The sequence below is a fragment of the Alligator sinensis genome, unplaced genomic scaffold, assembly GCF_000455745.1.
Source record: "Alligator sinensis unplaced genomic scaffold, ASM45574v1 scaffold388_2, whole genome shotgun sequence".
In the NCBI taxonomy this organism is placed as follows: Eukaryota; Metazoa; Chordata; order Crocodylia; family Alligatoridae; genus Alligator; species Alligator sinensis.
In genome coordinates, this window is record NW_005842102.1 from 2,196,310 (window position 1) to 2,209,449 (window position 13,140).

Consider the following 13,140-nt stretch of genomic DNA (forward strand, 5'->3'; position numbering starts at 1 on the left):
AGACTGCAGTGGGCATCGCAGCCTTCCTGCGTGTGGGGCTGAAGGTGGCGCAGCTTCAGGGCTGCTAAAAGTAAAGCCAGTCTTGCCTCCTCCTCCCACCTCCCTGTAAGAAACACCGGGCAGCCTGCCTCTCCCTTCATCCTCCTCCACCCCTGGGAGGGGACCCTGGGCACCAAGTCCGTGCTGTGCCCCACCTCCTCAGTTGGACTTATGGGTGCAGGCGCATACCTGAGTGCAGCTCGTGTGCAAGGGGAAGAAGCTCCCCCCTGTGTTGGGAAAGGGGCTGGCAGGAGAGGGAGAGTGAACTCCCAGTATTTGCTTTCAATGAGCTGTTTTGCCCCCTGTGACAGGTCTGTGAGCAAAGCTACCTGGTAACCAGCACCCCCTTCCTCCGCAACACAGCCCCGAGAGATGCATCTCAGCCTCCTCCTGCAGCTGCTCAGAGCCCAGCGCTGCCAAGACATTGCACAGTGCTCCGAGGAGCACAGGGTGCCATGGGGTAGCGGCAGGGCCCTCATCCCTCTCCACCTTCTCCAAAGTTTGTGTGGCAGGGCCTGCCTGGAGGCTCAAGCTGTACACGAGGTTTTGACGTGGCAATTCTGGGGAAACCCTTGGACAAAAGCTGCCTGCAAGTGCCGGGAGCTGGACTCAATGGCTCGAGAGGCCCCTGCCAGTCCTGTGTTCCTGACAGCGGGGTCCCTGCCACGGGCGGTGGAGCGGCTGGTCCATGCAGAGGGTAAGTGGCAGCTGCAGTACAGCTGAAGCAGTGACTCTTGTTATCCGTCTGGCCAATGTCACGGGGGCTGAAATTCTTCCCATGCCACCAAACCTCGGTGCTGGATACTGGCAGGCGGGGAGCAAGGGGGGTGCTGACTTGTCTGATATGGCAAGAATGCCGTGAGCAGATGGAAGCTGATCCCTGTCAGCAGCGGGCTGGTCTCTGCCCTCCTCTGCTGCCCTTCCCCCATCTATTGTAATCGTCCTCCCAAGCCACATGGGGACATGGCTGGTAGGGCGGGATAAGCATTTGGGGAGGGAAGAAGAAGTTTGCTGCAGCCCAGTGGAAACCCTCTCTCCCCCCAGCTTGGATGCCAGCACAGCGCAATGGTAGATCCTCAGGGCAAGAGATGCAGAGAGGCTGCATGATCCCAGTGTGGCTGGGCAGGTGGAGTGGTTTGAGCACAATGATCTTCTAAGCATCCATTAACTAACTGCTTTCCTTTTGTGGCTGGGGCAGGATCCTCCTCTCCGGGGCTTTCACCCAGGGCAGGTTAGAGGGTGTCCTTGGTGCTTTGAATATCATGCATCATCACTGAGGTGAGGGTTCAAAGCGGAGACATGGCAGAGACCTTAGGAAGGGGGTGCCTGTGAATACAGGGGGCAGACACACTGGAGCAGGAGGCCCTTCCCAGTGCTGTGCTCCTCCGACCAGGAAGCAGCGATCCTCAGCTCTTAGCTCCATCACTGATTTGTTTGAGTGAGTCATGGGTTAATGGCTCCATGTCAGCTTGTCTATAACTGGGTCTGCATCTCCTCCCTCCATGGGGCTCTTTGGCTCCTTAATTAATTCTTATTAAGCACTTGGAGAGCCTCAGAGAGAAGGTGCAAAAGAAGTGTGAAGTTGTGTTGTCACTGAGGAGGCCCCAGATGCTTTAAGCTCTCCTGCGCACTCGGGCAAGACTGTTCAAGGTAGACGCATGCCGGGCTCCCCTGGATGTCTGTGGGAGCAGAGCAACTATGTGCCTCTACAAGCCTGTGCCTTTATGTCTTAGCTTTTGTTTGGATAGATGACATCTGCACCCACAAATGTGGATGCACAAGAAGTGCCTGGCACCCATTATCCATGCTCTGAGAAATTCAAAAGCTTTTACAAACACAAGCAGTTCACACCATCCAGATATGGGGAAACTGAGGCAGAGAAAACCTTCTTGTGTTACCCTCAGTAGTGGACCTGGTGAAAAGGAGTCCTCTCCAGCAGGCTCAGCCTGGTTTGGTGGCGGTTGAGGGAGGGATGGGGGACATCCATGCAGGAACCTCTGTCCCTTTCCTCCCCAAGCAGTGCCAGACTCAGGGCAGTGTCAGCGAGCTGTCTCTCACAGGTTGAATGACAAGGGCTCTGGTCCCAAGAGCCATGAGATCCATAGAGATGGGGCCCAGGCACCACTGGAGAAGGAGAGAGCTATGAAGTGCAGCAGTGGGGTGCATGGTCTCCCTGTCAACCCAGTGAGAAGCATGTCTGTGGGAAGCAGCATGTCTTGTGGCCAAGGACCAAGGTCTTGTTGCAAGCCGTGGGTTGGGGGCCCCTCATCTGGAGGCAGCCACTGGAGTTAGGCGAATGCTAAACTGGTATGAGAATAGAAGCGGCCTCATACGTCGGTCCACGCTTGCTCCTCGGACAACCTCAGGATCCCTTTCCCGATGGCACATGGCTTCCCTGGCAGCGGTTTACCAAACCCTGTTGCTGCACTGGTCAGCCCCGCTGGCTCCAGGGCTCTCTTTGGAGCCCATGCACTGTAGGTCCTCACCGTGCCCCGTTCTGCACTCGGTGCAGCCTGTATTGCAACCCGCGCAGGTGACTGGGGTTCATAGGCCCAGGCTGTCATGGGCTGTGAACAGCATCAGATAATTCTGGCTGACACAGTACGAATGCATGCTGTATTTAGGCCAGGCTCAGCGCTGGGGCAGGGGAGGGGAATTCATTAGCAATCCCATGTCTCCCTAGTCAGAAGGCAGGTGCTGCTGCTGGCAGGGTCTGGAGGCTGGAGGGCGAATGAAATGGTTGCTGCGGCAGTGTGTGTGCGAGTATGGGAGCAGGAGTATCCAACAGGGACTATTAACCCAAGGAGGGAGGGAGGTACTGGGGGCACCCAAACGGCAGCACCAAAGGAGAACTCGTGGCATAAAACTACATAAAAGGGAAACCTGACCTGGGGTCCTCATCTCTTGAGACCTTACAAGCCAGGCTGCACAGAGACCACAGGGAACCCTTCCCTGGCAAAGAGAGGAGCTGGATGGGCACTTCCCCAGCTCCGATTCCTGCCTTAAACTGGTTTGAAGCATCACAGTCAAGAACTACGTTTCCCAGCCGTCTCTGCAGCCCTGGGGAATAAGCAATTGGAAGATTTAAATAGACTAGGCCAGAAGCAACCAACCTTCGGCACATAGCATTCCCCTCCTCTCCTCATTATCCATTGGCTGTTTAACCTTTATTTCTGATGCTGGAGTGGCTGCTCAGCCTGGCATTAATTTTTTCTCCAAGCTTGCTAGGCCCATGAAGTAAACAGCCATGTGCATTCCTTACTCTATATTTAACAGCTGCAGTCTGTGCTGGGGGAGACGGCATGAGAAGGGGCTTTTTGTAGCTGCCCAAATTCATCTTTCTTGAGGGAAGGGAGGGGGGAGTGGATTGGGAGGGGAAAGAGGGATTTCTCTCCCCTGTTCGGTTTTCGAGAGCAGGCTTCAGCTCCAGAGACTGCAATGCCAGCCTCCCAAAGCCGGTCCAGAGCCAGAGACAGGAACAATGTCCTCAACAGAGCCGAGTTCCTCTCGCTGAACCAGCCCTTGAAAGGCAACCAGGAGGCCAGGGGCTCCAGCCGAAAGCCGAACAGCCAGCCGGGCCCGGCTCCCTCCCAGAACAACGGCACCAAGGAGCGGAGGCAGTCGCAGCAGCTGCCCGAGGAGGACTGCATTCAGCTCAACCCCTCCTTCAAGGGGATCGCCTTCAACTCCCTGCTGGCCATTGACATCTGCATGTCCAAGCGCCTGGGCGTGTGCGCCAGCAAAGCCTCGTCCTGGGGCAGCGCCCGCTCCATGATCAACCTCATCGGGATCACGGGGCACGGGATCCCCTGGATCGGGGGCACGCTCATCTGCCTGGTGAAGAGCAGCACGCTGGCTGGCCAGGAGGTGCTCATGAACCTGCTGCTAGGTGAGTCGAGCTCTCCACCCCCAGCCGCCAAGCCCAGCCCCTAGTCACAAGGGGCAGCTGCCTTCCCTCCTCCTCCGCTTCCTCCCCTCCACTTGCCTTATTCCAGGGGTTGTGGCATGTCTTGGCCATCCAGGGACCCCACGGAGCATGGGGCTGGCTCTGCCATCCTCTCTTGCTCTGAGGCACGCCTTGCTGTACAAGGGGTCCTGCTGGCTTCTGCAGGCACGTGCGTGGGTGAGGCATGGTTCGTGACCACGCTCTGGGTACAAAGACCGTGGCGCTCGTGAGATCCTTTTATTTAAGCTCCGTCCGTCTTGCTCAGGTTGAAGGGAGGGAGGGGGAGGTCAGTCAAGGGGGACCTGGGGCCATTCGAGTTCAGTGCTGTCTTGGCAAATGTTGCTGTGCCCCCTGCTCCCCTCCTGGAACAGCATCTGGATCCTCTCCCCAGAGGCCCCGCGGTGGAGTCGCCGTTCCCTCCTGCATGGCTGTGCCCCACAGCATCACCCACTGCCCTGTCTCACAAAGGGGTCAGGTCCCTGGGGTCCCTGCTGCCAAGTTCAGTGTCTAAACCTGACCAAGGGATGCTGATTGAGGGACAGGCCTTAAAGATCAGACCTGAGATGGCCAGCTCTTCACCTAGTGCCTGAGGCAGGTGTCCATGGCCAGGTGCCTGAGTGCTTGGCCTGGGTAAAGAGCTCTCTCTGTCCCTGTCTCTATGCTGAATTGTGTCAAACCCATTCACAGGGACCACAGTAGCTGGCCTGATTTTTAAAGCTTAGGCCAAACAAGACGTGAGACTTGGGTGAATCATTCCTCAGGTCTCCGGCCCATGACAACCAGGTGACTCCTAGTCTGAGACCTGGGGCTCATGTGCTCTCTCCTCCATATTCCCCCTTCTCCTAGGACTCGGGTCTGAGAGATGTCACCCTTGAGCTCTCCCTTGGTCAGAGATGTAGGCAAGCCCAGTTCTGGCCCCTGCTCTTTGACCCTAACCCTATGATGCTGTTTTGTGCTCTTATAAGCACAAGCTGGCCAGCTTTTCAAGTAAAGAGGACCTGCAGGGAAGGGCTGGAAGAGGGACAATGAGCTTTATGAACTCTGAGTGTCCCACACCTTTGCCAGGGGCCCACCCGTGCGAGGGAGAGGATGGCGTGGGGTGAGTTTTAAAGGGGCAGCCCAGCTGCTTTTCTTTCCCAGGTGGGAACACCAGATAGAGATGAAAGCCAGGGAGAGGCAAGGATGGCAGGGGTTGATCCAAAGCTAATTGGTCATTGATTCTTGGCATCTCTAGCTCAGGTCACACTTTTGCTTTTAGAGGAGTATGAAGACCACACAGCAAGTGCCTAAAGTCAAGGGGCTGAACATCTGGCCATCTCCTGAACCGGGATGGTCCTGGGAACCTGAGGATTTGTGATGCTGTGGATAGCTACAAAAAACTTCACCTGTCACTTAAAAAAAGGGTGGTTGGGGGCTAAGTTTCTCCCTTTTTTGTTACACAGCTGCAATTCCAAATGCGCAGCGGCCCTTGGGTTTGCCATGCGCTTAGCCATGCAGCTGCTGGGAGCTGGATGTTGGGCTGGCCAAGCCCACCTCTGGGGGTCTCCGCTATGGTGCTATTTTGTGAGGCTTCCCCAAAACCTTTACTTCCATCCTGGTAACCCACAGAAAAATCATATTTCATCTTCTTTCTCACTGACAAACCAAAAGCTAGCTAACAAAACCCACAGAATGTCTCCGCCGTATCTTTCCATCTGCTCAAAGACTGCGTAGAGAAGCTGCCACCAGCTGGGTGGCTCTGTGATCGTGAGCAGTCTGTGACAGGAGGCATGGCGCTTGCCATTCAGAGTTGGTGTTCGGCACTGCCTGATCTCACCTGGCTGCTCCCGGCTTGTCACGACACCAGCATCTCCCTGGTAGACCTGCCACTGTCACGTGCCGCGGGATCCCTGATACAGCAGGTTTGGCCAGTTAGAAACCCAAGAGTGGAAAAGCCGAGCTCTATTTATAGAGTGCTCAGGGCCTTCACATCTCAGCGGTGCCAGGCTAAAAGGTCTGAGAGGGCAGGGGAGGCTGGCGGACCCGTCCGGTGGCATAAGAGCACTGGTTGGGGAGGAAGGAGGGAGGTCGGCTGGATCCAGCGGGGCTCTGTCCACTTGTTCCCCTGCTTCAGGTTTTGTTTCTGGTGGCTTTGATAGTCTCGTAGGACATCCTTTTGTATTCCAGTGGCCTTTCCGCTTTCACAGTTCTCCTTTTGAAGGGGATGAGCTCAGCACGCAGGCTGCCCCGCTCTGCAATCAGCTGTGTTGGATAATGCGGCCTGACATCCTCTCTCACTCACTCTGTTTTTTTCTCAGCCCGTATGCAGTTCCAGTCCGGTAGGATGTGGGGCAAAGCCCTTGGGGGGACGGGCTTGAACAGAACAGGCTCGTCCTGGCCTTGCCCTGACCTTTGGTGGGCAAGAGAAGCAGGGAAAGGTGTGTTTGCCGTGCCCCTCCACCTTTCCCTCTGTCCCTCCCTCCCCCCCCCGTCCCCTTGGAGTTTGAGCCATCCAGCAGAATTTCTGATGCAGTCTCTGGGCAGGGAGCCAGCCCGTCACCGAGCGCTGGTTGAGGATTTGCAATCAGGCTTTCCAAAGCGAAGGAGCTAGGAGGCTGCTGAAACGGGACCAGGGAACTGGCAGAGCCGTGGCTGCAGATGGAGTGAAGGCTGCAGCCTTCTGGGGTGCCCGGGGTAGGAGGTTCCCTAAGGCACGGTGAAGCATTCAGCGTCGGGGTGCTGGGATGTGCACCCGTTGCCCCTGAGAGCAGGTCCCTATTGTGGGGTGAGATTCCCCCCCGTTGGCCCAACAGACCCGTGCTGTCCTACATGCTTGCCCTCTGTGCTGGGATTTACAGGCTCCCTTGCACGTTATCCCCTCTGACTAATGCCAGAGAGCAAAGCAGCAGGGTCAGCACCTGCATCAGAAGAGGGAAGGAGCCTTCCCCATGCTAAGGACTGTCCCCAGCCAGCGTGTGCCTCCGGAGAGGCTGTGCCAATATTAGCAATCCCACCATCTCCGAAGTCACGAAGCAGAGCCCCAGAGTCCTGACACAGGCTTCCTCTGATAGCTGCAGGTCTGGTGATCGCCAGACTCCAGCATGAGGCTTGAAGCGGGGAAAACTAGGTTAGGACTTGCAGTAAAGTAGACTTTCCAGCACAGGGTCCAGCAGCCCAGATCCATAGTCAAGCTTCCTCGAAGCCTGACAGGGATGGGATCGGGGGGGTTGGTTCTGATCCACCTCACACAAAGGGCTCCGTATTTATCTTTGCAGATTATAAAGCCAGAAGGGACCATTGTGATCACCTTGTTTGACCTCCATGATGGCAGAGGCTATAGGACATTGCCAAACGGACCCCGTTTAATCCTTACTGAATGTATGAGAAATGGGGAACCCACCGTAGTCATGGGTGAAGAGTTCCAGTAGCGGGCTACCCTCACCGTTATAAAAAATTGTCCCTTCTCTCTAGTCTGTTTGTCTGGCTTCAAATTCAAGCCCCTGGACCTTGTTCTGCCTGGGTCTGATGGGTTGAAAAGCCTCTGTCATTGCAAGTCTAAATGAAAGATTGCTGTCCCTTACCTCCTGGTAGTATTTGGTTCCCTCTCCACTGCCTTCTCCCTCCATTCAAACACCCTCCTAATTTTGGATGCTCCAGCTCCCTGGCTCTTTATGCTATTTCTCCAGTCCCGACTCCAGAAGGTTGAACTCCTGGGGACAGCGCTGTGATGGGAACAGCACACCTTGCTACAGTGCCTTTTAAAGCAAGGGTCTCCAGGGGCTGCAGCAGTTTAGTTAAGTCCTACAACCCTGCTGGAGGGAAGGAGGTGATTGATGCATCCTCCTTGCATTATGGATGGAGAAACAGAGCCAAGGAGAAAGGAGGTGTCTTGTTCAAGGCCACGCTGAGCCAGGCTGGGAATAGGAGTGGGATGGGATCCCGTCCTGCGTCTGTCTCCACATGGGTTAGCACAGAGGGCTTGGTGCAGGGACTGCCAGGGGCTCCACCCACGAGGGGCATTTGGAGGCTGTAATAAATGGAAGCAGAGGCTGGAGGTGCGTGGGTGCCGGAGGTTCATCCCTGCTGGGGCCAAGGACACAAATATCCTCTCTCTTGTGAAGGACTCGGACAATGGTGTATGCAGCCCTTCATGTATACTCGGCTGTTTTTGCAGCCAGCTTGCAAGGAGCCTTGCGAACCTCGGTTAAAACGCTGCCTGGGGGAGGCCTTGTTGGTGATGCTGGGCTCTGTCCCATCAGGTTGTGTGTTGTCCAGGGCCTGGTTCTCTGTGGCCATGCTCTTGGGGCAGGTGAAGGCACCGTCCAGAGTGGGTATGCAGTCCTCCTGCATTTCACACCCAGTTTGCACAGATACAAATGCTTACACAAGGAGCAAGTTAGCGGGGGCCTGGGCTCTGGGGCACAGCATGCTAGACTGGTCACAAAAGCCAAGAGCCCCGATGCCCAGTGCCCCTGCTCTGTGCATTAGCCTAAACCACTGGTTCTTAACCTTCTTAGACTTCTGCAGAAAATGCCAGCTTTTAGTTTTCTCTGGCTTTTTTGGCTGCAGAAAAACAGTAAAGCAATTCTTCTCTGGCAAGGAACTCGGGCCACAGAAGGTCAGAATGGTTTTAACACTGGGGATTCCTCTCCAAAATCCCTGGGTTTGTCTTGTGACTCATGCTTGCACACCTCCCAGTGCTAACGTTGCGTGACACCCCGCAGCACCCATGAAAGGATCTCAGGGCACCCCAGGCTGCTGCGACTCCCTGGTTGAGAATCACTGGCCTAGACCTTCCCCATCCTCCCCTTCTCCTCTTCTCCCTGCCTCCCGACTCAGATCTTGCTGGATCATCTCTCTCCTGCATGGAGGGAGGCCCTGGTGGGGAGAAGCTGGCCAGCAGTTGGGCTGCTGAGAGAGAAGATGGTGGGTTAGAGGCAATCCAGTCATTTCTTTTATTTGGAGCCAGATTTTCAGCTCTTCAGGCTGGCAGAGTGCCGCTGGCTCCCAAGGCGCTCTGCTGCTCTGCACCAGCCAGGGACGTGGCTCTTGGGTGCCAGAGAAGTTGAACCCAAATGCTGCCACGAATAAGGCTCTATCCAGCACTGCTCTGGTCGTGACCTGCCTTGAGCTGGTAACGTCGGGTCTTTGAACCAGACGTGGGGAAGCACGCTGCCTGGCTCCTTGCAGACCTGGGTGAGTTTGGGCCAGGTCAGATTATTCATTGTGCTCCCCGCTGCTCTGAGGTTGTCTTGCCAGCACAAAGCTGATCCGTGACCAGCCCCGCATCCAGCCTTGCAGGTCAGCTCTCTGGCACTGTCACAAGGTGTTTATCGCTGTCAGGTGGCACAGTGCTGAATAGTGCAGATGTAGCTGCAGCTTCTTTGCGTCAAGCTGGGGGTTGGTAGTCGCCAGCCCGAGAGGATGGGGCAGGGGAGTGCCTCCCCCTTCCTGAAGGTCTGTGAAAGGTCAGGGAGTGCATTGCTCAGTCTGTTCCCCGGATGCAGAGCCACTGTTCAGATCTCTGGAGTCCCGGGCAGGCAGGAGAGGGAGGGAACTGGGGGGTGATGCTCTGGGATGGTCCCCTATAGCCTCCTGACCAGGATTTGGGAACTATCCCTGGGAATCTATCCCTGGTTTTATTCTGAGCCCGGTGTATGTGGGGCGAGGAGGCTGGGGGCTGGGAGAGCTCTGGGTGGATCCCCAGGCAATGCAGAGAGAGCTCATGGTTTGGGTCTCTGGGCACAGTAACCTTCTCAGTTCCATGTTTGCTTCCAGCGTGAGACCCCCTTGCTCCCTGCTTGTTACCCTGGCAGGTGAGGAAAGCCCTTTGGGTTACTGCTGGAGCAGAAACTAGGCAGGGTTTCCAAGCAGCTCTAGCAGGGCCCTACCAGACTGCTGATCCATCTGTACTGTCAAGGGGGTTTTGCTGTATGCACCCTTGCACCCCCTCCTTGTCCATAGTAACTGCAGAGCCCTTGCATGGCAGAGCAATCTGGGGAGCAGCCGTGCTAAATAATTGGCTCTAAGATACAAGCTGGCCAGCTCCCAAGGGCATGGGATTTTCTAGGCCTCTGGCGTTTTCACCCAGAGCTGTCTGTAATCACCTATGACCAGACGAGTCCAATGTGCCAAACACCAATTCTTCCCATAAATTTTTTCCCCCTTTCACGACCCCCATTTTCCAGAGTCCTTTGCTGCCATTACAGCTGAACGAGGGAAAAACCCCACCCCTAATGCCCTGGACTGTTGAACAATGAATTGGTGCTTTCAGTTCCTCGCACCTTGCATGGCTGTCGGCAGCATTCACGCTGGGCTCAGACAAACCCTAGTCCTTCTGTGTTTAGAGAAGGAAGTCCAGACATGGGGGGCTTGGCCTTCAGAGCTGCCGTGCTCCTCCATCCCCCACTGACCTCACCCAGAGCTGGCAGCAATTGGGGCCTATCATGTTGTCTAGTCTTGGTTGAAAATATGGAAAATCTCAGGGACAAGGAGCCACCTCTCTGTGGCCGGTTATATGTGCGGAGCTTTCTTCACAGGCTGGGGGCCAGAGACAGCATGGTTTTAAAAACTGGGGAGTGGGAAATTAAATACAAGCAGAAACTCAGGTTCTGTTAAACTGTCCTGAAACCCAGGAAAGCATCTTCATGGACCCCCTGGGGGTCACAGCCACCAGGACGAGAGCAGCGGACCTAGAACCAAGCACGCCCAAGGCTGGCGGTGTGTTATCACAGCAGCGGTGACTGCAAGCCGTCCTGGGGAGGGACTATCTTCAACTCCGTGTTTATACAGCACCTCGCATCATCTCCGACTGGAGATGCTGTGTTTTGTTATGAATTACAGATAATGCACAGTACTTGTCTGGGGTGCCCGGGCCCTAAAAGGCCCTTGGGACTGGGCAGGGGACAGGGCTGTCTCTGTTGCAGGGCGGGTCCCGGATCACTGGCTGCTGCAGTGGTGTGGTGTCAGCAGTGTCTTGGTCTCCCCTGCTCATTACCTGTGGCACGTTGTCGGGGAGGTTTCTGCGGTGCTCCCTGGCTGTGGCATGAATGAGGGGCTGGAGCAGATCTTGTTGTGGACCCTTTCTCATAAATGGTTTCCTGTGAATGCAGAGGCCTGGATTTGATGGCCCGGGAGGTCCATCCCACGTCCCTACATGTCTCAAGCTGTTTCCTGAGCTCATTGTCAGCTTTTCCTGTTTGGACAAGTTCCTTTTTGGCCTTTTATCTTCCTTTTCCCTCTCCCCAGATGGCTGGCAGATGGGTTAGGGTTGGGGGGGTTGCAAACTGAGCCTTGAGTCCCGGCGTGGGCCTTTTCCTCGGTTCTGCGCTATCATTCATCCTCGTTTGCAAGGTCTCGTGTGAATCACGCATGCCACAACAGGCCCGGCGGAAAGCTGTTTGGCTTCCTCCCCTCACTCCCGCACCCCGGTAGTTTCTCAGCCTGGATCACTTGATGACTCGTTTGCAGGAGCAGCTCTGCTGGAATCTGCTGAGTCCCCTGAGACGTTCATCTGGTCCCGACGGGTGGGAGTGAACGCTGCTCTTCCTTTAGGTCTGCCCTCCTTCATCCATTTCAGAACCCATCCAGAAAGGGACAGCAGCAGCACTCACACCTCAAGGCATCCGAAAAGGGGAAGGTCCTTCAGAGGAGGAAATCCATTGATTCACACTTCCTTTACGAGCGTTGTTCTCGATACAGGAATCAGAACTCATGGTAGAGGTGTGACATCTTTGAGTAGACCAACTAGATATTTGCAAAAAAAAACCCATTTTCTTTAGTTGCAAGCTTTCGGGCATACGCACCCTTCCTCGGGCATAGGAGAATGCAAAGATTGTAAAAGTGCCTTTCAGGGTTGATCCCAGCTCCTGCTCGGGCAGGAGGCCTCCTCGCTGATGTTCACACGCTGCAAGTTTTAAGTGGTTGAAGTTGCCGGATCAAGATGCTTCATTTTCCTTTCCTTCTTAGCAACGCTTGCATTTACCCGCATGGCTCCTATTCATTTTGCCGCGAACACTTTAGGTGAGCATCCAAGCCCAGCTTATAGCTATTGAAAACCCAAGGTGAGGTGTGATGCCAGAACCACTGTGGACAGGCAGGTTTGGGCTTGGATTTGATATTTTGGGCAATTTTTCAAAGCAGAGTAGAGCAGCAGAGCACTCATGGGGGTGGGGGGGAGATCTGGGCGCAAGACATTTGAGGGTTTCACTTTGAAGCAAATCTGGGTCACGGGAGAAATTGTGCATGTGTCTGTTGGTAGGAAAACAGGTGAGAGGCATGGGGGAAAACAGGGACCGTTCCTTGAAAGGTTTACCGTGCATTTGCAATGGTCTGACGCTGCCCGGGTGCTACAGGGACAGGCGCCATGAAGACGGTGGAAGCAAAATTCTGTCCCAGCTGCCAGTCACGCTGCTGCTGCTGCAGGTGACAACTTGTCATTCTTGCAAATCTGAGAAACTTTGTCTCTGGGTCCCTGGGGAGCCGCGCTTGTGTGAGCACAGCCCGGCAAAGCAGTTTCAAACTCTTCAGAGACCTCTCTAGGGGCTCTTAGACAGGAGATTTTCTCAAGGCCTCTGTTATCTAGGCCTGAAGGATTTGCCTGCATCTCCATTTTAGGGGTGTGTGGGGGTGGAACAGATGTGCAGGTACCAATTTGCAGATCGGGGTTTGCCCACACAAAACGGATGCACTTGCACCGTCTGCAAGTGGGATGGGGCAGCTGGCTGGGGTGCTAACCCTTTATTTTTGCACTCCCCTGGCCTGTGGTTGGGCAGCTTGGAGAACAGAGCTTGCACTGAGCTGCAGGAGTGAACCAGTGAAGCGGGGAAAGCAATTCAGCCTAGGCCCAAGCGGGCATGTAGGTCAGGGAGGTGCAGGGGACTGGAGCCTGGCCCGCATGATCCCTGAGTGACGGCACCATGTGTATCTATTTCTGAAGGGTGGGTGCTTTGCTGACACGATCAGAGCCAACCTACTGCTGAGTCAGTCTGGCGTAGTGTTTCCGCCGGGCAGGCAGGGCACAGCGAGAGTGCAAGCGAAGCCCGAGGGTGAACCTGGGCTGACACCAAAGTGCTCTGAGTCGACGTGGGCTCCGGAGTTGGGGTTAGCATCCAGTGCTGCTCCCCACTCCCTTGTGCCATGCTTGAGAGCAAGGGCACTGCTCGTGCTTCATCCCT

At 55.4% G+C, this 13,140-nt stretch overlaps 1 protein-coding gene and 1 long non-coding RNA gene across 4 annotated transcripts in view; both read left to right on the plus strand.

Annotated features, from left to right (window-relative positions):
* Positions 1–3,195: 3,195 nt before the first annotated feature.
* The window catches only part of PLPP7 (phospholipid phosphatase 7 (inactive)), a 15,280-nt gene continuing 5,335 nt past the window's right edge, over positions 3,196–13,140 (plus strand). Inside the window, exon 1 of one of the 2 annotated variants that reach the window (XM_025204927.1) lies at positions 3,196–3,928. In XM_025204927.1, coding sequence (XP_025060712.1) covers positions 3,478–3,928 — 451 coding nt within the window. In that variant the 5' untranslated portion in view covers positions 3,196–3,477. The remainder of the gene's footprint in view (positions 3,929–13,140) is intronic. The other variant, XM_006024383.3, reaches the window with a different exon arrangement.
* Positions 5,476–7,428, plus strand: LOC112550410. 2 transcript variants are annotated; one of them, XR_003094234.1, is made up of 3 exons: positions 5,476–5,886; positions 6,283–6,402; positions 7,240–7,428. It is a non-coding gene; the product is annotated as an uncharacterized LOC112550410 (long non-coding RNA). The 2 variants fall into 2 exon arrangements; XR_003094235.1 differs by having other exon boundaries at positions 5,477–5,841.